Here is a 22,759-nt window from a genome sequence, read left to right on the forward strand (position 1 = left end):
TTAATCAAGACTCAAATATCCTGTGCTTTTTCATTTGATCAGAGACACAGCTATGCGAAGATAGCGTACCTGATAACGCTGATGTCTGAGAGGGCACTCACCTGGGCTACGGTGGTGTGGGAGCAACAGTCCACCGTTTACCTCAGTCTGGAGGAGTTTGTGGCGGAAGTACGAAAAGTGTTAAATTCTCCATTGTCCGAGAGAGACTGCTCGTAATGTTACGCTTGGCGGAGCAGGTGAACCCAAGTGCAGACTCAGACCTTGGAGACAGCGATAAGGTAACTAAGGTATTTATTGAAAAGTGTGGGGGGGGGGGGGTACAGGCCAGGGGAAGCTCGGGCGGGTAGCAGGGAATCAGGAACTGAGGCTGAGGCTGGGGAAAGGGGAGTAGGGGCAGGGTAAGCATGTCCAGAGTGGAATCCAAGGATGCAGTAGAGCAGGGGTCCGGGGCAGGGAAGCAGGACTGACAAGAGGATGGGGATTTTCCAATTGCTCACTACTCGAAAGCCCCTCTATGCTACCCTCTTGTGGAGAGACCAGTCCAAGTCCATCCGGTTGCTCACGGGAGCTTTATAGACACTACCCTGGTGTCGGAGCTGGGCATCTCCACTCAACCCCTTTCCATCCCAATGGACATCAGAGCGCTGGATGGGCGCTCTATTGGCAGTCACCCACAATACTGTTCCTATCAACCTGCGAGTGTCAGACAACCACAGTGAGTCTATGCAGTTTCTGCTCCTGGATTCTCCTCATGTACCAATGGTTTTGGGGTTTCATAGCTCTAAAGGCACAACCCCCTAATCGACTGGGCTACGGGTTCCATCATGGTTTGGAATCCGTTTTGCCATGCACATTGTCTGAAGTCCTGCCCCAGGACGTCTTCCTGCAAGCTTGGGTAAAGTCTCAGATATCTCCGCCTTTCCCGCAGAGTACCAAGACTTAGGGAGATTTTCAACTCTGCCCGTGTCACATCTCTTCCTCCACATCGACCGTGCTACGACTGTTCTATCGACCTTCTACTGGTCACCGTACCGCCTCTGGGGCGACTTCATTCCCTGTTGGGTCCGGAGACCAAAGCAATGGAAGGGCACATTGAGGACTCTCTCGCAGCAGGGATCATGTGGAAATCTGCCTCCCCCAGGACAAATCATGCATCCGTGTATCGACTACCGGTGTCTTAGTGACATTAAGGTTAAAAACCGTTACCCGTTACCACTCATCTCTTTGGCTTTCGAGCCTCTCCAGGGGGCGGTCATCTTCTCCAAGTTGGACCTTCGGAACACCTACCATTTGGTTCGGATATGGGAAGGAGACGAGTGGAAGACAGCTTTTAACTTCTACTTCATCACAATCCCGGATCCGGGAGCACCCCAATCAGTAAAAAAGCTGACTAGCATAGCCTAGCATAGCGTCAGAAGTAAATACTAGCATCTAAATATCATTAAATCACAAGTCCAAGACACCAGATGAAAGATACACATCTTGTGAATCCAGCCATCATTTCTGATTTTTAAAATGTTTTACAGGGAAGACACAATATGTAAATCTATTAGCTAACCACGATAGCAAAAGACAACTTTTTTTTCCACCATTTTTTTCCTGCATAGGTAGCTATCACAATTTCGACCAAATAAAGATATAAATAGCCACTAACCAAGAAACAACTTCATCAGATGACAGTCTGATAACATATTTATTGTATAGCATATGTTTTGTTAGAAATATGTGCATATTTCAGGTATAAATCATAGTTTACCATTGCAGCCACCATCACAACTCTCACCAAAGCAACTAGAATAACTACAGAGACCAACGTGAATTACCTAAATACTCATCATAAAACATTTATGAAAAATACATAGCGTACAGCAAATGAAAGACAAAGATCTTGTGAATCCAGCCAATATTTCAGATATTTTAAGTGTTTTACAGCGAAAACACACTATAGCATTATATTAGCTTACTACAATAGCCAACCACACAACAGCATTGATTCAAGACAACAATAGCGATAACTAATCATAAACTTGACTAAAAAATACAGGTTGGACAGCAAATGAAAGATACATTAGTTCTTAATGCAACCGCTGTGTTAGATTTTTTAAATTAACGTTACTACGACATACAGCGTGCGTTAACCTTTCACGAGCCTCTACCCCGGGTCCGGGAGCACCCCCCCCCCCCCCACTGATTAGCATCGCTAGCATAGCGTCACAATTAAATAGTAGCATCTAAATATCATTAAATCACAAGTCCAAGACACCTAATGAAAGATACAGATCCTGTGAATAAAGCTACCATTTCAGATTTTTAAAATGTTTTACAGGGAAGACACAATATGTAAATCTATTAGCTAAATACGTTAGCAAAAATCACCATTTTTCTTTGTCCACCATTTTCTCTCAACACCAGTAGCTATCACCAATTCGGCTAAACTAAGATATTAATAGCCACTAACCAAGAAAAAACCTCATCAGATTACAGTCTGATAACATATTTATGGTATGGGATAGGTTTTGTTAGAAAAATGTGCATATTTCAGGTAGAAATCATAGTTTACAATTGCACCCACCATCACAACTAGACTAGAATAAATACATAGAGCAACGTGTATTACCTAATTACTAATCATCAAACATTTCGTAAAAATACACAGCATACACTAATCGAAAGACACAGATCCTGTGAATACAGACAATATTTCAGATTTTCTAAGTGTCTTACAGCGAAAACACAATAAATCGTTATATTAGCATACCACATACGCAAACATTACCAGAGCATTGATTCTAGCCAAAGAGAGCGATAACGTAATCATCGCCAAAATATATTAATTTTTTCACTAACCTTCTCAGAATTCTTCAGATGACACTCCTGTAACATCATATTACAACATACATAGAGAGTTTGTTCGAAAATGTGCATATTTAGCCACCAAAATCATGGTTAGACAATGACAAAAGTAGCTCAGCTGGTCAGAAAATGTCCTGCACCATATTAGACAGTGATCTAGTCTTATACATAAATACTCATAAACTTGACTAAAAAATACAGGGTGGACAGCGATTGATAGACAATTTAATTCTTAATACAATCGCGGAATTACATTTTTTAAATTATCCTTACTTTTAAATACAGGTTGCGCCAAGTGAAGCTATAGCAAACAAGATGGCGGCATAAACGTTTAACATTTATCGACAGAAACACGATTTATCATCATAAATTGTTCTTACTATGAGCTGTTCTCCCATCAGAATCTTGGACAATGAATCCTTTCTTGGGTCTAATCTTCTTTTGGTCGAAAGATGTCCACTTGTCCGTCGAAATGCCCACTAACGTACGACCGGGACCCCGAAACGTGCCCGGAGCTTCAAAGTCTATTACAAAGCAATGCCTCAAAATCGCACTAAACGGATATAAATTGCTATAAAACGGTTTAAAGTAACTACATTATGATGTTTCTAACACCTATAACAAGTAAAAAGATGACCGACGCTATATTACTGGCTAAACCAATGCTTGGAAAAAGGCCAGTCAGATATCCTTCTTGCGTTGAGCGCAGTGTCCAAAGGAAGGCTACTTCCGGTATTTTGTCATTTATAGAGCCAATGATTGCGCAATCGACTCCATTCAAATTGTCACCACTTACTAACATCTAGAGGAAGGCGTGGGCAGTGTTTGTATCTCATAGGATTAACAGAGACTTTTAAAACTGATCTGGAACCAGAGGCCAAGATGTCTAAATCTCACACACTGGGAAGAAAAGTGCTGTAGAATGAGTTCTGTTTCACTCAGAGACATAATTCAAACGGCTATAGAAACTAGAGAGTGTTTTCTATCCAATAATAACAATAATATGCATATTGTACGAGCAAGAATTGAGTACTAGGCAGTTTAATCTGTAGAGACAATTTTGCTAATTTGAAACAGCACCCCCTATAGTTGCAAGAAGTTAAAGCGAGACCGCACCGAAATTAATGGCGGAATAGGAGTTTTACATTTTTCAACAGAACAACGAATTAACATCATAAATACCTCTTACTTTTTGATGAGCTTTCATCAGAATCTTGGGCAAGTTGTCCTTTGTCCAAAAGAATCGTTGCTCGGTTGTAGATTGTCGCCTTCAACTTTGGAATTAGCAGTAAACATTAGCCATGTGGCCCAGACGTGCCCAACTCACCATAACGCAGCACAAATAAATATCCGAAAATCGCAATATACTGATATAAACTGATATAACTTGGTTTAAAATAACAACATTATGATGTCTTTAACACCTATATCGAATAAAATCAGAGCCGGATATATCTAAGGCCTATAACGGGAGCTTCCCAGAACAACATCCTGAGGTCTGTCTTGCGTCATGGCGAATGATGAAAAGAGTGCACCCCACGTTCCCAGACCCTTTATATGGCCTCAGATCTGCCTAGCAACTCCATTCCAATTCTCACTATTTGCTGACATCTAGGGGGAGGCGTATGCAGTGCATCTCGACCAATAGAAGACATGCAAATTAATAAACTGACCCCAGAACAGCCTGCCTGATTTCAGATTTCTCACTTCCTCACAGGAAGCTTGCTCCAACTTGAGTTCTGTTTTACTCACAGATATAATTCAAACGGTTTTAGAAACTAGAGAGTGTTTTCTATCCAATAGTAATAATAATATGCATATTGTACGAGGCAGTTACATTTGGGAACAAAATTTTTACAAAGTGAAAACAGCACCCCCTATTGAGAAAAGGTTAATACGGCTAGCAGGCACTACGATGTCCATGGTGATGCCATTCGGACTGTTCCAGGCCCTGGTCAATGACGTGTTCGGTGATATATTTATCCGATTTGTGTTTGTCTACCTCGATGACATTCTCATTTATTCCCAGTCAGAAAGAGCATGTCCTCCATGTCCGGCAGGTCCTCCAGCGTATCCTGGAGAACCAGCTTTTTGTGAAAGAGGAGAAATGTGAGTTCCATCACTCCACCATCTCCTTCCTAGGATATGTCATCGCTGCAGAGAATATTCAGATGGACCCTGACAAGGTGATAGCGGTGGTGGATTGACCTCAACCCACATCCAGAGTGCAGCTGCAACGTTTCCTGAGGTTTGCTCATTTCTACCGTTGTTTTGTCCTGGGTTAAAGCACCCTTGCTTCCCCGCTCTCTGCACTCACCTCTCCCAAGGTTATGTTCATATGGTCTCCAGCAGATGACCAGGCATTCTCAGACCTCAAGCAGCGATTCACTACAGCCCCCATCTTAATCCATCCGGACCCATCCCGTCAGTTTGTGGTGGAGGTCGACGCCTCGGACATCAGAGTGGGGGCTGTCCTGTCCCAGCATTCTGTCCAGGACCAGAAGCTGCATCACTGCGCCTTCCTTTCCCATCGTTTTAACCCCGCTGAGAGGAACTGTGACATGGGAATCGAGAAGTAAAAGGAGCGGGACATCCATTCTTTGTGTGGACGGACCGTAAGAACCTGGAATATCTCCGCACCGCCAAGCGCCTCAACTCAGCAAAGATGGGCCCTGTTATTCACTCATTTCCATTTCACTATCTCCTACCGCCAAGAATCCAAGAATGTGAAGCCTGACGCACTCTCACATCTATACAGCCCTGCTACTACACCATCAGACCCTGAGACCATCCTCCCTACTTCTTGTCATGTGACTGCAATCATCTGGGGAATAGAGAGTATTCCAATGTATTTATTGAAAAGTGGGAGAGGAGATGAGGTGCAGTCCAGGGAAATCGAGGGCGGGTAGTAGGGAAACCGGACTGAGGCTGAGGCTGGGGGAAAGGTGATTAGGAACCAAGTAAGCAGGTCTGGAGCAGAATCCAATGAAGCAGTAGCGCAGGGATCCAGGGCAAGAAAGCAGGACTGAGGAGACTTGGGACTGGGGACAAGTACCAGAGTCAGAGCAGACGGGACTGTAGTGGAGAGAAAAAGCAGCGTGAGGCTAGGGAAAACATGCACAACATGATCTATGCAGGCACAAACAGCGAGAAATGCAGACTGACTGAGGAGAGGCTACAATTTGGCAGTGTGGAAGTGGTAGGGCTGAGTATTTGTAGGGTTCTTGACTATGGAACAGGTTGCAGCTGGTGGGAATCTGCTCTGCTTCTAGCACACCTGTCTCCCCTCACACAATCACAAACACACAGAGAGAGAGGGAGAGAGAGAGAGAGAGAGAGAGAGAGAGAGCACTGGGGGACTGGTGGCAGGTTAGGGAGGTCCATGATGAGAAGTAGAGGGCGTGGCAGGAGCAGTAACAGGTTGAGTGGGAGGGTTATGGCCCGGAGGAAAGGGGTTGTGTCCCAACCAGGAATATCCTGGACCAAGCATTCATGGCAGTCTCCCACCATCGACACCCAGGTCAACCAGGCTTGTCTCAGGGAAGGATGCCAGGTGGCCCCCCTAGAGGGAGGATGGGTTACTGTCACACCCTGATCTGTTTCACCTGTCTTGTGATTGTGTCCAACCCCCACCAGATGTCTCCCAGTACCTCTGTGTATTTGTACCTGTGTTTTCTGGTCGTCTGTTGCCAGTTCGTCTTGTCCAGTCAAGTCCTACCAGCATGTTCCTGTGTTTCCTGTGGTCTAGTGTTTACTAGTCTTCTCAATTCTGACCTTTCTGCCTGTCCTGACCCTGATCCTGCCTGCCGTCCTGTACCTGCCTGACTCTGATTTGGATTAGGACTCTTTGCCTGCATTGACCTACCGATTGCCTGCCCCTTGTACTGTTCTAAACTCTGAGACTCGTATTATCCGCCTCCTGTGTCTGCATCTGGGTCTTAGCCTGATCCGTGATAGACATGCAGTTTTCTGCTAAGGTGCAACCTTTGGAAGGCTACGGAGCTCTCTTTTTCTAAACTTATCCTCTGAAATTGTTGCAACCCCTATTACTAGCCTGTTCAACCTTTCTTTCGTATCATCGGAGATCCCCCAAAGATTGGAAAGCTGCCACAGTCATCCCCCTCTTCAAAGGGGGAGACACTCTAGACTCAAACGGCTACAGACCTATATCTATTCTACCCTGCCTTTCTAAGGTCTTCGAAAGCCAAGTCTACAAACAGATCAAGTTAACAAACAGATCACCGACCATTTCGAATCCCACCATACCTTTTCCGCTATGCAATCTGGTTTTCGAGCTGGTCATGGGTGCACCTCAGCCAAGCTCAAGGTCCTAAACAATTTAATAACCACCATCGATAAGAGACAATACTGTGCAGCCTTATTCATCGACCTGCCAAGGCTTTCGACTCTGTCAATCACCACATCCTCATCGGCAGACTCAACAGCCTTGGTTTCTCAAATGACTGCCTCGCCTGGTTCACCAACTACTTCTCAGACAGAGTTCAGTCTGTCAAATCGGAGGGCCTGTTGTCCAGACTTCTGGCAGTCTCTATGGGGGTGCCACAGGGTTCAATCCTCAGGCTGACTCTTTTCTCTGTATACATCAATGATGTCGCTCTTGCTGCTGGTGATTCACTGATCCACCTCTACGCAGACGACACCACTCTGTATACGTCTGGCCCTTCTTTGGACACTGTGTTAACTTCTTGCCGCACGAAACCCTTTTACGGGATCATTTTTGTAAACAACCGCTGAATTGCAGCGCGCCAAATTCAAAAATAATACTAAAAATATTTATAATCGTGGAATCACAAGTGAAATATACCAAAACACAGCATAGCTTGTTGTTAATCCACCTATCGTGTCAGATTTTGAAAATATGCTTTATAGCGAAAGCAATCCAAGCATTTGTGAGTGTATCAATCACTGCTAGAACAGCTAGCCTTAAATTAGCTTGGTCACAAAAGTCAGAAAAGCAATAAAATTAATCGCTTACCTTTGATAATCTTCGGATGTTTGCACTCACAAGACTCCCAGTTACACAATAAATGTTATTTTTGTTCGATAAAGATTAGTTTTATAACCAAAAACCGCCATTTGTTTTGCGCGTTATGTTCAGAAAACCACAAGCTCGTTCCGGTCCTGAAGGGCAGACGAAAATTCCAAAACGTATCCGTAATGTTCGTAGAAACATGTCAAAGGTTTTTTATAATCAATCTTCGGGTTGTTTTTAACATACATAATCGATCATATTTCAACCGGATGGTAAACTGTTCAATACTACAGAGAAAGAAAATGTCGAGCCACATCTCTCCTGCGCAGGAACTAATCAAAGGACACGTGACGCATTTTAAATCTTCACTTACCTTTGCTGATCTTCGTCGGAATGCACTCCCAGGACTCCCACAAGAAATGTTTGTTTTGTTCGGTAACGTCCATCATTTATGTACAAATAGCTACTTTTGTTAGCGTGTTTGGTAAACAAATCCAAAGTCACGAAGCGCGTTTACTAAAAGCAGACTAAATGTCAAAAAGTTCCGTAACAGTCAGTAGAAACATGTCAAACGATGTATTGAATCAATCTTTAGGATGTTTTTAACATAAATCTTCAATAATGTTCCAACCGGAGAATACCATTGTCTTCAGAAGTGCGATGGAACATAGCTCCCTCTCATGTGAACACGCATGGTCAGAGCATGGTCAGCTCATGGCAGACCTTACTCATTCCCGTCTCCTTCGGCCACACTTCACAGTAGAAGCATCAGACAAAGTTCTACAGACTGTTGACATCTAGTGGAAGCCGTAGGAAGTGCAAACTGACCCATATCCCACTGTGTATTTGATAGACGATGAGTTGAAAACCTACAAACCTCAGATTTCCCACTTCCTGTTTGGATTTGTTTCTCAGGTTTTTGCCTGCCATATGAGTTCTGTTATACTCACAGACATCATTCAACCAGTTTTAGAAACTTCAAAGTGGTTTATATCCAATACTAATAATAATATGCATATATTAGCAACTGGGACTGAGGAGCAGGCAGTTTACTCTGGGCACCTCTGGGCACCTTTTCATTCAAGCTACTCAATACTGCCCCTGCAGCCATAAGAAGTTAAAGGACGGGGGCGGTGGTGCATTTTTTTAGGACTCCCACAAGAAATGTTTGTTTTGTTCGGTAACGTCCATCATTTATGTACAAACAGATACTTTTGTTAGCGTGTTTGGTAAACAAATTCAAAGTCACGAAGCGCGTTCACTAAAAGCAGACTAAATGTCAAAAAGTTCCGTAACAGTCAGTAGAAACATGTCAAACGATGTATTGAATCAATCTTTAGGATGTTTTTAACATAAATCTTCAATAATGTTCCAACCGGAGAATACCATTGTCTTCAGAAGTGCGATGGAACATAGCTCCCTCTCATGTGAACACGCATGGTCAGAGCATGGTCAGCTCATGGCAGACCTTACTCATTCCTGTCTCCTTCGGCCACACTTCACAGTAGAAGCATCAGACAAAGTTCTACAGACTGTTGACATCTAGTGGAAGCCGTAGGAAGTGCAAACTGACCCATATCCCACTGTGTATTTGATAGACGATGAGTTGAAAACCTACAAACCTCAGATTTCCCACTTCCTGTTTGGATTTTTTTCTCAGGTTTTTGCCTGCCATATGAGTTCTGTTATACTCACAGACATCATTCAACCAGTTTTAGAAACTTCAAAGTGGTTTATATCCAATACTAATAATAATATGCATATATTAGCAACTCGGACTGAGGAGCAGGCAGTTTACTCTGGGCACCTCTGGGCACCTTTTCATTCAAGCTACTCAATACTGCCCCTGCAGCCATAAGAAGTTAAAGGACGGGGGCGGTGGTGCATTTTTTTATTATACTATATAAATAATGTACATATCTATTTTAATACAGACTAGCTGAAAAACACCACTAATAATTCAAAATTACAATTTTCCTAATGGATCATGATCATTTTCTGGTAAAAAGTGGGGGTGCAAAAAAGGACACAGAGTTCTTCAGTGTTCCCATTTTTTAAACTAATAAACACACTGGGATATTTATTGCAAGAAATTATTTCTTCATTTCTAATGCAACATTTAGGATAGAAAATACTGTACTGTAGCGACAGAGAGGTGAGACACTGCCTGCATCAATTCAGGGGTGTTGTTATTCATGCAGCGTTTTATACTGTGCAGTGTTATTTCTTTCAACAAGTAATAGATTGATTTGAAGTGATACATGTTCATTGCCAAATGGCTGCTGAGAGTGATGTTTGCTTGACAGATGGACATACCAGGATCTGCTCTCCAACTACATTCTCCATACTAAGAACAAGAAAACCAGGGCAAAGGAAAAGTCGAAAAAACGCAATGCACCAAAACGACATCAAAGGGAATTTTAAGACAGTACTTTCAGGGTCCCTTTAAAGCAACCAGGCATCTTTGAAGCGGAATTGATAATGGTGGCATGTTCAAAATTCATGATGCAACATGACATCCCCATTTCTTCTGACACATTAAAATTCAGACTCCTTTTTATAGCTGCCCCTCCAGGAGTCTGTGTTGCTGCATGGCTGAATAAAACATAAAGTGGCTTCCCCCTGACTGCATGGATTTGTCCATGCACTTTATAAATAGCTCTGCAGGCAGGCAGGCAGGCACGTGTACCCACCCCATGTTGGAGAAAAAAGATTCCGCCCACTGCAAAGCAGAGTAGAGAGAGAACAGGAAAACACAGATCTGCTTTCCACTGCAGATAGACTGCAGACTGGTTTGAAACCTGCAATCAGCAGACGTATATTCCAAAAAGATTCATACCTGGAAAAGATATGCATCTTGAAATGCATTAATATTTGTGATTTATCTGTGGTGATTACTATGCAGCTTTCTTCAAAAATCTACGACACAGTAATCAGTGGAGCATAATTTGTTTCTCATAATACTAGCAACTATTAATGGCATTAGTCTCAAAAGGGTTCAAAATGCACACTTTGTGACATCCTTTGGTTTTATATACTGTAGTTTCATCATGTGACCTCCATACTTCAATGAAATCTTATCACTGATGCCTAAAACTATATATGCCCATACGTTAATATTTGCAGTGTTAGGCTGAGTAATGCAACAAAACATTGTAGAAGATATATCAGTGTCATCAGAATATCTTCAGAAAAATGAAAAAGTGAAATGCTTAATAAGCTTAGATATTCAATTCCACATCTCCCTGTTGTTGATTTGGATTGCAAATAACAAGTGTTTTTCTCAAGAGACTCCTGGAAGAGCTGTATACCCAGTCTTTTTCTATTTCATCAAGTTACCACACACACACACACAAACACAAGGACTAACGAACACACAGACAAACACACCACACACATAAACACACACCGAGCATTATAACAAATCAGCTCTGCCTAGATGGAATCTATGAGTGGAATCTTAAGAGTACATGATAAGAAAGCCCATTAATTCCAGTAAAGTGCTTTTCTCTAGAAACATGAGTGGTACGTTTCATGCAATGTTCCCAATTACAGCAGACGGCAAAGCCATCCACCATAACGCCTCATTCAACACCCATCAATGTTTGTAGAGGAAGTGTTTGTTCAGATAGATTCTAAAATACAGCAATATAGTACATTTTTGCAGATACTTTCATCCAAATTGACCTAGAGTTTACACATCATGTATTCAGTATGCGTGGCACATGCAGGAATCAAACCAACAACCCCAGTGTTGCTAGCAGCACCATGCTCCATCCAACTGAAACATCTTGACCACAAATTGTTTTGGAAAATAGTGGCCTTTAGGGATCAAGCTTATTGAATAAGATAAGCTTTAGGGACCCAATCAGTTTGTTGATATTGTGGTGGGACTTCAGGTGGCATCTGGCATTAGGACAATGAGCACCAATGGGAGTAGTAATTACACTAACTACCTTGCTGTTGTTCACTATAAAAATGCATGACTTTATTTCTCTCCAACAGAGAACTCCAGCAACCACCAGTGATCTTAGAGGAGTCCTTGGATTACTGAAGCTTGACTGACCATTCTAACAAAACCAAAAGGCAAAGCAACAGTGAGTACTCTAACAGCTTACCTACCAGCGGGATGGAGATTGTGTCCCTTATGTAACTAACTACAGATGGGAGTACTCATTCCACTCATTCCATTCCAGCATATTAGGCACTCACTGCAGTGCTTGGTGTGTTTGGTCTGTGTGTTATCAGGGGGACTAGATGCATGGTAGAGAAGCTCGTGGCTCACTATCCAGATTGGATGTTCTCTGGTGGCTAGCTGATGGGTATGTTGCCTGCTCCATATGGAGCTACACCTGCTGTAAATGTCTATCTGGTCATTTAGAGCAATGACTCTTATCAGACCCATCAGTATGTCTGATCTGTCTAATCCCACAGCAGCTGGCCAATAGGTCATGATATTAAACATCACTTTTTGATTATATCTACAACTGGAGTGCATGGAACACCATAGACAAAACATTGATCAGATTGATTGTGTGATATGTACTGCAGTGTGAGAGAGTAAGCAGAACAATTTTGAAAGCAAATGACCATGCGTCATCAGGTCGGTGCAGACTAAACAAATGTGAAGTGATGTTTAGCAAACTTCATCAGGCACATCCTGAACCTGCTCTCCACCTCCTCCAACATCTGAATCCATGTTGTTATGCAGTCATTCGAAGGGTCAATACACTGATTGAAGACCATGGCCTTGCTCATGACTGATGCATTAACATACTGCCTATAGGCAGGAGGTTAACATTGTTACATGTTAATCCATTAGCAGACACTTTTATCCAGAGCTATTTACTGTAGTGAGTGCATACATTTTCCTACTGGTCCCCCATGTGAATTGCACCCACAACCCTGGCGTTGCAAGCACCATGCTCTACCAACTGAGCCACACAGGACAACCGTGTAGCTCAGTTGGATCCGAGCATTTTCTGAGAAGACTATGCTCAGAGCTGCAAGCTGTATGTGTGCATGGAAATAGCCCAGTCTTTAGTTAGCTACTGTCGAAAGAAGCTGTGAAGAGAAATGTATACATCAGAAGACAATCAATGTGATCTGCATCTGATATCATGTGTTTTGATGTTATGTGATCAATATTCAGAAATGTACTGTACATGCTTGTATTCTATTCTTCCCGTCATTTGAGCAGAACCATGAAGACCAGACTAGCCTGCCTGTCCAATAAGTCTGACTCCTACACCGACTTCACTGAGTTCCTGCCCCCTGCCCAAGATAGGACCACCAGATGCCTAAAGTAAGTAGACCTTTATATCCGATTGCATGGTACCAGTCTCTCTTATTCATATTCATTATTCATATAGTATTTAGATATTATTTCTCCCAAAACTAGGGATATGTAATAGGACTACTACACAATAGATGGTGTAGGGTCTTTTAAAACAAACCTTTGAAACTGTGAATATCTGTGTGTTGAAAACCTTCAACTTCATATTTGCATACACATTTAAAAACAGACGTCTCAGTATCTCGGTCTTTCCTTCAGGCTGACAAAAGACGAGGTCATTCGATGGGCAGATTCCTTCGATGTTCTTCTATCGCACAAGTGTAAGTAAAATTTTACTGATGGTCCCTTTTATATTAAAAAGTATCAGTCCATCCTTCTCTTTAGAGTTAGATATAAATATTTCACCTTTTATCAACCAACCCCGCAAAAAAACAACTGGGAGTCCATGTCATTGTTAGCGAACTGTTCGAAGCAAACCAGGCAACTGTACTGATTACATTTTCTCCTCCGTCTCATTCTGTGCTCTTTCTGTTTGTCCCTTTGACAAAATGCTTGCCTATGTATTTAATTTGACAAGAGAATTGTTTATCTGTTCCCTATCTGAGGATGTCTTCCCAAATCAGCCCATTTCTCTCCCGCTAAACCCTTCTTATTTAACACCCCCTGTCTGTCTGGTAATTTATGTGTAGGACTCCACAACACACAATGAGACACTCTCTTGGTTGTGACCTTCTCTGTGGATTACACAATTACACACATACAAACACATGTTCACGTGCAAATACACACATGCAAACACATGCAGATGTTCACGTGCACACACACACATGCAAACACATGCAGATGTTCACGTACACACACACACATGTACACACAGAAATAGCTGTAAAAACTAGGCTCTCCACAGGGAGTCGGAAATTACATTGCACAGAAGACTTTAGTTGTATTATATTATATTTGTTTTGATTTTGTAGTTCATCAATGAACACCACCTAGCTGCTTTTGAATATTACTAGTTGTTCCTGCCAAAACCAGAACCTGGATGTTGTGCTGTGCAATGCACAGGGCAGGTTTTGCACTAGAAAAAGTTGACCTCTAAACCTCTGACTGATTCTGGCTTCATAATCATTATGTCAGGGTTTGTTCCTCCAGTGTTCCTGAAAGCAAACTAAATGTCTTACATTTTCTGTTGTCTTATTGTGCTGTTCCTTTGTTAGGATGCCTAATAGGTCAATAAAGTAATTATATAATATGTTGTCCAAACTAGAGATATAAACATGTACACACAAATCAAGTCATAAGGTACTGTTAAATGTTAATGTACATTTGCATAAACATTGCATGTCTCATGTTAGTATTTGTCAGTAATGAGTTAATCAAGCAAAGTATACTGTATACTGTAGACCCCACTGCCAACTGTTTAACAGGTGGTGTAGTTTGTATAACATAGACAAATTGGTGTGAACTTGAATCATGGTTTGAAGTCACATCCACAAATTAATTTCTTATGAATCTAGCTGCTTGAAACTCTAAGTTCTGGTTCTACTTGTTCCTAAAAATATATATATATTTATTTCACCTTTATTTCACCTTTATTTAACCAGGTAGGCCAGTTGAGAACAAGTTCTCATTTACAACTGTGACCTGGCCAACATAAAGCAAAGCAGTGCGACAAAAACAACAACACAGAGTTACACATGGGATAAACAAATGTACAGTCAATAACACAATAGAAAAGTCTATATACAGTGTGTGCAAATGTAGTAAGATTAGGGAGCTAAGGCAATAAATAAGCCATAGTGGCAAAATAATTACAATTTAGCAATTAAACACTGGAGTGATAGATGTGCAGAAGATGAATGTGCAAGTAGAGATACTGGGGTGCAAAAGAGCAAAAAATAAGTAACAATATGGGGATGAGGTAGTTGGGTGGGCTATTTACAGATGGGCTGTGTGCAGTGTGTGCAGGTGCAAATATTATCTTCAAATGACAAATATTATCTTCAGACACAAGGGGACAAAGAGACAGACTTTAGTATCCGGCTTCACTGAACATAAAGGAGTGAATCAAGACGCACGCACACACACAACTTTATAATCGCATAAGAGGATCAGAAGCAGTACTATTTGTTCCCATGCCTTGGCCACATTGGCTCTGTCCTCACCTCCTGATTTAGCACTTATTGGATCTAACAGGAGAACACAGTTATCACATTCACCCGGGCGATCATATAACCACAGCCCATTTGTATCACAGCTAATCCTATTTATCTGGTTGCCCTTTGCTTCTGGCTGGGTACCTTAGGCTACCTATCTGTGATGATGTGGTTTGTGACTGCTTCTCATTTCTATGGGAGTCCATTTTCTGCTGAACTAAATAAGTCTCTATTCAACATTTATGTATATGTTTTTCAATATTTAATTATAACATTTACGTGTATGTAAGCATTATTTAAAGAAAATCGAAAATCCTTTCAGGGTTCGAAATTTACACTGACCTACATTCACACATTAGAAGGACTTGGCTTCATTAACACATTGTCGTGTCTTTGCTATCATTAAATTGAAGACTTATAGTTTTTATCAAAGATTCCTGTAATTAGGGATTACGTGATCAGCTGAGTTGTAACGTAACTAATTAACTATGAATTTGGGAGCACCGGGGAAAGTAGTCCGATTACAAAGTTATAATTTCCCAATATAACCTTTCAGATATTTTCATATCTGATCAATAGTCTTCTGATTAATTATTTATTTATATTTACCTCACGTTAGTCTCATTCCAAACGTCGTAAATTGTTGGTTATCTGCACGAACCCAGTCTTCACTATGAGTCATCCATACATCAATTCTTAAATTATTTATTTATTACTAACTAAGTAATTCACAGAAATGCATAAACAAACAAACAAACTTAAAAATGGTTACATGAAATGATGGGAGAAATATGCCCTAGTGGGCTGAACCGGCATGGCGGCTTGTTAGACAAAGGGAAAATTGTGGTTCGACTAAGAAGTGAATCAAGTCTCTGTAGTTGAAGTGAATCAACTACAGAGTCCATAATTATAACAATTGACATGCTAATCCTTACACATGAACGCTCACTCATTCAGGAACAACTGCAATCAATATATATATATTTACGCTCGATGTGTCGTCTTGATCGTTGGAGAGAAGTTAGTTTTGGTTGGAGTTCCTTCTGTCTCGGTTATTGTGGATAGTTCAGAGTGACATTCGTTATAGAATGGATGTTTCGGCGGTTGTCTTTCTTCGCGTTCAATGATACCGAATTCCTAGCTGCAGACTAGGAGTCAATATCAAAGACTTGTTCTTATTCGTCTAAGAGTTTAACCACGTGGTATGGTTAAAGATTCAGCAATGGTACTTAACCTTCGTTCTCCCCCTATGGAGAAAAACATGGTCTAATGATAATTTCTCAGAGTTGGCTTTTATTCGGATAGCAGAGAGGGGCTGTCCCAGGGTGTCTGACCCAACTGGCTCAGGGGCCGGTCCTCGGGTTTAGTTCAAATCAAACGGGATTTGTATTTTTCTTCATTAAACAGTCCAAAATCATATTACACAATTATACAAACAGTATCATATTCACTCATTCATTTTATACAACAAACAGATGTAAACCTCACATCTGAGGTTATTATATAAACAGCGGTATGGTAATGCAGTCCTACAGTCTCTCATGAGTTTCCCACATGGGGACAAACGGACATGTTAATAGCTGGACTCTTCACCGATCTTCCATACCTCCTCCGGAACATGAAATCCGTTCGTACCTCAAGTTCTGTGAGGTGGAAGAAAATTCCTTTGTTTTAAAAGTTTACCCTCTCTCTAATACTGTTCGGCCATGAGGAGATTCTCAGGAATTTACGACTTCTATCTGTAATCACAGCATGGGTTGAAGGAGGAAAGGGAGAGGCAGGGAGAGGGGGATGGGGTTTGCTATACCCAAGCAGGCAACGTCATGACAACATCATAGAGTATTCCTAAATAGGCTGATTTAAAAATAAAGCAGCGAGAGAAAATCTTCCTTCAATAAACGTTCAATGCCTCAGGGATCTATTTTTATTTTTAACAATGTCTGTTGACAAGGCTACATGCAGTCACAGTGTCCTTCTGGTGATCTTCCTAGAACCATTGTTTAGTAAGAGTGTGTAGCTAATGTTGGTGATTGGGCCTGATCAACTACTCTCCTGCTGCTCCTGCTGGGCAAATGTTAAGCAAATACAGGCAAGAGAAAATAGCAAGTGAGGGAGGATGGAGAAAACATGTCAACAAGACACGGCCGATTGTAAAACAAGACCTCCCTCCATGTTATCATTGATGTCAGACAAATTGATCTCATCTTTGATTGATGAAGACAAAAAGTTAATTGGAAGGTTGTGGGAGACATTTTTGTCTTCTAGTCGCAGGGCTGTTTAATGTGCTGAGAATGAAAGCACACTCCTCATCTCAGACAATATCAATGCATGATAATCAACCCTGTTATTATGTGCATCAAGGGAACTACAGGTGCTCTCTGTGGAAAAAAACACATCAGTTCCAAAAACACTGGCCCATGTTCAGAAATAGGAGCTGGGATACCATATAGATCTTTGTAAAGAGACACACACTCTCTCTCTCGCACAGACACACACACACTTGCTGTCCATTAGCCCCTCTAACTGGCTGACGGATGTTTTGTGTCGTAGATGGCCTGGCTGCCTTCCGGGCTTTTCTCAAGACGGAGTTCAGCGATGAGAACATTGAGTTCTGGATGGCCTGCGAGGAATATAAAAAAATCAAGACTCCTGCTAAACTGGTGACCAAAGCCAACAAGATCTACAATGAGTTTATCGATGTCAAGGCTCCCAGAGAAGTTTGTGTTGGATCAACCAGCTAATGATGCAAAATACGCATTTTGTCTGTTTTAATGTGACTGTGCAGTGTTTCCAGATTTCTATGAAATATGACCTAATTAATTTCAATATGAGTAAAATAGTTTTCCTTACAAAACACGGTAATAAAGTAGATAACACGTTATTGGAAGAGTCCCACGTAGATGGCTTGTAGATGTTCAGCTGTTGTAGATGTTCAGTAGATGGCTTGTAGATGGTTTGTAGATGTTCAGCTGTTGTAGATGTTCAGTAGATGGTTTGTAGATGTTTATCTGTTGTAGATGTTCAGTAGATGGCTTGTAGATGGCTTGTAGATGTTCATCTGTTGTAGATGTTCAGTAGATGGCTTGTAGATGGTTTGTAGATGTTCATCTGTTGTAGATGTTCAGTAGATGGCTTGTAGATGGTTTGTAGATGTTTATCTGTTGTAGATGTTCAGTAGATGGCTTGTAGATGGCTTGTAGATGTTCAGCTGTTGTAGATGTTCAGTAGATGGCTTGTAGATGGTTTGTAGATGTTCATCTGTTGTAGATGTTCAGTAGATGGCTTGTAGATGGTTTGTAGATGTTCATCTGTTGTAGATGTTCAGTAGATGGCTTGTAGATGTTTATCTGTTGTAGATGTTCAGTAGATGGCTTGTAGATGGCTTGTAGATGTTCAGCTGTTGTAGATGTTCAGTAGATGGCTTGTAGATGGTTTGTAGATGTTCAGCTGTTGTAGATGTTCAGTAGATGGCTTGTAGATGGTTTGTAGATGTTCATCTGTTGTAGATGTTCAGTAGATGGCTTGTAGATGGTTTGTAGATGTTTATCTGTTGTAGATGTTCAGTAGATGGCTTGTAGATGGTTTGTAGATGTTCAGCTGTTGTAGATGTTCAGTAGATGGCTTGTAGATGGTTTGTAGATGTTTATCTGTTGTAGATGTTCAGTAGATGGCTTGTAGATGGCTTGTAGATGTTCAGCTGTTGTAGATGTTCAGTAGATGGCTTGTAGATGGTTTGTAGATGTTCATCTGTTGTAGATGTTCAGTAGATGGCTTGTAGATGGTTTGTAGATGTTCAGCTGTTGTAGATGTTCAGTAGATGGCTTGTAGATGTTCAGCTGTTGTAGATGTTCAGTAGATGGCTTGTAGATGGTTTGTAGATGTTCATCTGTTGTAGATGTTCAGTAGATGGCTTGTAGATGGTTTGTAGATGTTCATCTGTTGTAGATGTTCAGTAGATGGCTTGTAGATGTTTATCTGTTGTAGATGTTCAGTAGATGGCTTGTAGATGGCTTGTAGATGTTCAGCTGTTGTAGATGTTCAGTAGATGGCTTGTAGATGGTTTGTAGATGTTCAGCTGTTGTAGATGTTCAGTAGATGGCTTGTAGATGGTTTGTAGATGTTCATCTGTTGTAGATGTTCAGTAGATGGCTTGTAGATGGTTTGTAGATGTTTATCTGTTGTAGATGTTCAGTAGATGGCTTGTAGATGGTTTGTAGATGTTCAGCTGTTGTAGATGTTCAGTAGATGGCTTGTAGATGGTTTGTAGATGTTTATCTGTTGTAGATGTTCAGTAGATGGCTTGTAGATGGTTTGTAGATGTTCAGCTGTTGTAGATGTTCAGTAGATGGCTTGTAGATGGCTTGTAGATGTTCATCTGTTGTAGATGTTCAGTTGATGGCTTGTAGATGGTTTGTAGATGTTCATCTGTTGTAGATGTTCAGTAGATGGCTTGTAGATGGTTTGTAGATGTTTATCTGTTGTAGATGTTCAGTAGATGGCTTGTAGATGGCTTGTAGATGTTCAGCTGTTGTAGATGTTCAGTAGATGGCTTGTAGATGGTTTGTAGATGTTCATCTGTTGTAGATGTTCAGTAGATGGCTTGTAGATGGTTTGTAGATGTTCAGCTGTTGTAGATGTTCAGTAGATGGCTTGTAGATGTTCAGCTGTTGTAGATGTTCAGTAGATGGCTTGTAGATGGTTTGTAGATGTTCAGCTGTTGTAGATGTTCAGTAGATGAATCAGTTGGTAGAACATGTCACTTGTAACACCACGATTGTGGGTTCAATTCCCATGATGAAAATATATGCAGTCGCTCTGGATAAGAGCATCTACTAAATGACTCAAATGTAAATGTTCAATAACTGTCAGCAACATTTTAACTAATGTTTTCTAAACATAACGCTAACTGTAACTTTAGCAGGCAATTGCTTATTAACACATAGTCATACTATCAACAAACTGCGAGTAGACCGCTGATTGGCCAGCTCAGCCAATGAGGCAACATGACATCATGTTCTATCAGGAAATAGCAAGCATTTTTTTTTACTTTCTTTTCTCTCCAATTTACGCTTTGGCCACAAAAACGAGTATAGGATGAGCCATCAACATCATTTTGGTCCTAGTTAACAGAATATTAACTTTTAAAAGTTAGTTTTCCCTGGACAGTTACTTTAAATATCAATGCTAAGGGTTGTGTTTGTTTTTAATCTGGAGTTACTATGTGTCAGATAAATGCACATGAATACATGAATACACGTACTTTGATTATATGGAATAAAAGTAATTTTGATACTGTCTTCCATAGAACATTGACACACTTAGATGATTCAGATATCTAATGTTTATTTTGCACTCCCTTGGTCCCTGTAGGTAAACATAGACTTCCGTACACGGGAGGTGACGAGACAGAGCCTTGAGGAGCCCACTCCTTCCAGTCTGAACGAGGTCCAGTCAAGGGTCCACAGCCTCATGGAGAAAGACTCTTACCCACGATTCCTCCGCTCCAAGATCTACCAGGACTTACTCAAAACGCAGTACACACACTGCCAACGGAACTCTGTCTGAAGAACACACACATCTGCAGCCGCAGATACATATACGCACACTTAAGTGATAATGCCGTGAAGCCAGTGTTTGGAGGATATATTGGCACGGGTGTTGCTAGGCCAGAGACAAAGTCGAGGGTCGGCAAACCGTGCCAATATATCCCCTAATACCAGCTTCTCGGGCATTATCACTTTTATACAACGGGTTAGTGTCATAGCTGGCGCTCTCCTCATCCTCGGATGAGGTGAGGAGAGAAGGATCTTCTGACCAATATGCGGAGTTAGGGAAATATGCCATCTTTATTATAAATTACAACGATGCAGATGGCAACACGAAAACAAAACAAAACACTTTCAAAACTACAAAATAACAAAACGACGTACAACGGAACCTGAACATAAACTCACATCAACAAACGTAAACTCACGAACAGGAACGTACATCAAAACGAACGAACAGCCAAACAGCTCCAAAAGTGAATACATCGAACATAACGAAGACATCACAGGAGACAATCACCCACACACAAGCAGTGAAAATGCCCTACCTAAATATGACTCTTGATTAGAGGAAAATGCAAACCACCTGCCTCTAATCAAGAGCCATACCAGGCAAACCGAAACCAACATAGAAACAGATAACATAGACTGCCCACCCAAAACACATGCCCTGACCATAAACACATAAAAAACAACATAAAACAGGTCAGGACTGTTACAGTACCCCCCCCTCAAGATGCGCACGCCGGGCGCACAAGCACAAAGTCCAGGGGAGGGTCCGGGTGGGCAGTTGACCACGGTGGTGGTTCCGGCTCAGGACGCTGTCCCCATACCACCATAGTCACTCCCCTCTTCTGTCTACCCCCTCTAATGACCACCCTAACACTACCCTCCCCTAAATAAACAGCTAGCACCGGGACAAGGGGCAGCACCGGGACAAGGGGTAGCACCGGGACAAGGGGCAGCACTAGAACAAGGGGCAGCACCTGGATAAGGGGCAGCACCTGGATAAGGGGCAGCACCGGGACAAGGGGCAGCACCGGGACAAGGGGCAGCACCGGGACAAGGGGCAGCACCGGGACAAGGGGCAGCACCGGGACAAGGGGCAGCACCGGGACAAGGGGCAGATCCCAGCTGAAGGACTCTGGCAGGTCCTGGTTGGACGGCTCTGGCAGGTCCATGCAGGCTGACGGCTCTCGACGCTCATGGCAGACTGACGGCTCTCTACGCTCATGGCAGGCTGACGGCTCTCGACGCTCATGGCAGGCTGACGGCTCTCGACGCTCATGGCAGGCTGACGGCTCTCGACGCTCATGGCGCTCTGACGGCTCTCGACGCTCATGGCGCTCTGACGGCTCTCGACGCTCATGGCGCTCTGACGGCTCTGGCTGCTCATGGCTCTCTGACGGCTCTGGCTGCTCATGGCTCGCTGACGGCTCTGGCTGCTCATGGCTCGCTGACGGCTCTGGCTGCTCATGGCTCGCTGGCGGCTCTGGCAGATCCTGTCTGGTTGGCGGCTCTGGCAGATCCTGTCTGGTTGGCGGCTCTGGCAGATCCTGTCTGGTTGGCGGCTCTGGCAGATCCTGTCTGGTTGGCGGCTCTGGCAGATCCTGTCTGGTTGGCGGCTCTGGCAGATCCTGTCTGGTTGGCGGCTCTGGCAGATCCTGTCTGGCTGACGGCTCTAGCGGCTCCTGTCTGGCTGACGGCTCTAGCGGCTCCTGTCTGGCGGATGGCTCTGTAGGCTCATGGCAGACGGGCGGCTTTGCAGGCTCATGGCAGACGGGCGGCTTTGCAGGCTCATGGCAGACGGATGGCTCAGACGGCGCTGGAGAGACGGATGGCTCAGATGGCGCTGGGGAGACGGATGGCTCAGATGGCGCTGGGGAGACGGATGGCTCAGATGGCGCTGGGGAGA

General features: G+C 42.5%; 1 protein-coding gene across 4 annotated transcripts in view; it reads left to right on the plus strand.

Moving 5' to 3' along the window:
* rgs8 (regulator of G protein signaling 8) overlaps window positions 1–22,393 on the plus strand; it is a 38,776-nt gene extending 16,383 nt beyond the window's left edge. Inside the window, exons 2-7 of one of the 4 annotated variants that reach the window (XM_055944146.1) lie at window positions 43–278; window positions 11,852–11,943; window positions 13,047–13,151; window positions 13,401–13,462; window positions 17,849–18,015; window positions 20,669–22,391. In XM_055944146.1, coding sequence (XP_055800121.1) covers window positions 13,051–13,151; window positions 13,401–13,462; window positions 17,849–18,015; window positions 20,669–20,863 — 525 coding nt within the window. In that variant the 5' untranslated portion in view covers window positions 43–278; window positions 11,852–11,943; window positions 13,047–13,050 and the 3' untranslated portion in view covers window positions 20,864–22,391. Of the gene's footprint in view, window positions 1–42; window positions 279–11,851; window positions 11,944–13,046; window positions 13,152–13,400; window positions 13,463–17,848; window positions 18,016–20,668 lie in introns of those variants that run through there. The other 3 variants (XM_055944147.1, XM_055944145.1, XM_055944148.1) reach the window with 3 other exon arrangements.
* Window positions 22,394–22,759: the final 366 nt, after the last annotated feature.

Source organism: Salvelinus fontinalis, chromosome 14 (genome assembly GCF_029448725.1).
Source record: "Salvelinus fontinalis isolate EN_2023a chromosome 14, ASM2944872v1, whole genome shotgun sequence".
Taxonomy (NCBI): Eukaryota; Metazoa; Chordata; class Actinopteri; order Salmoniformes; family Salmonidae; genus Salvelinus; species Salvelinus fontinalis.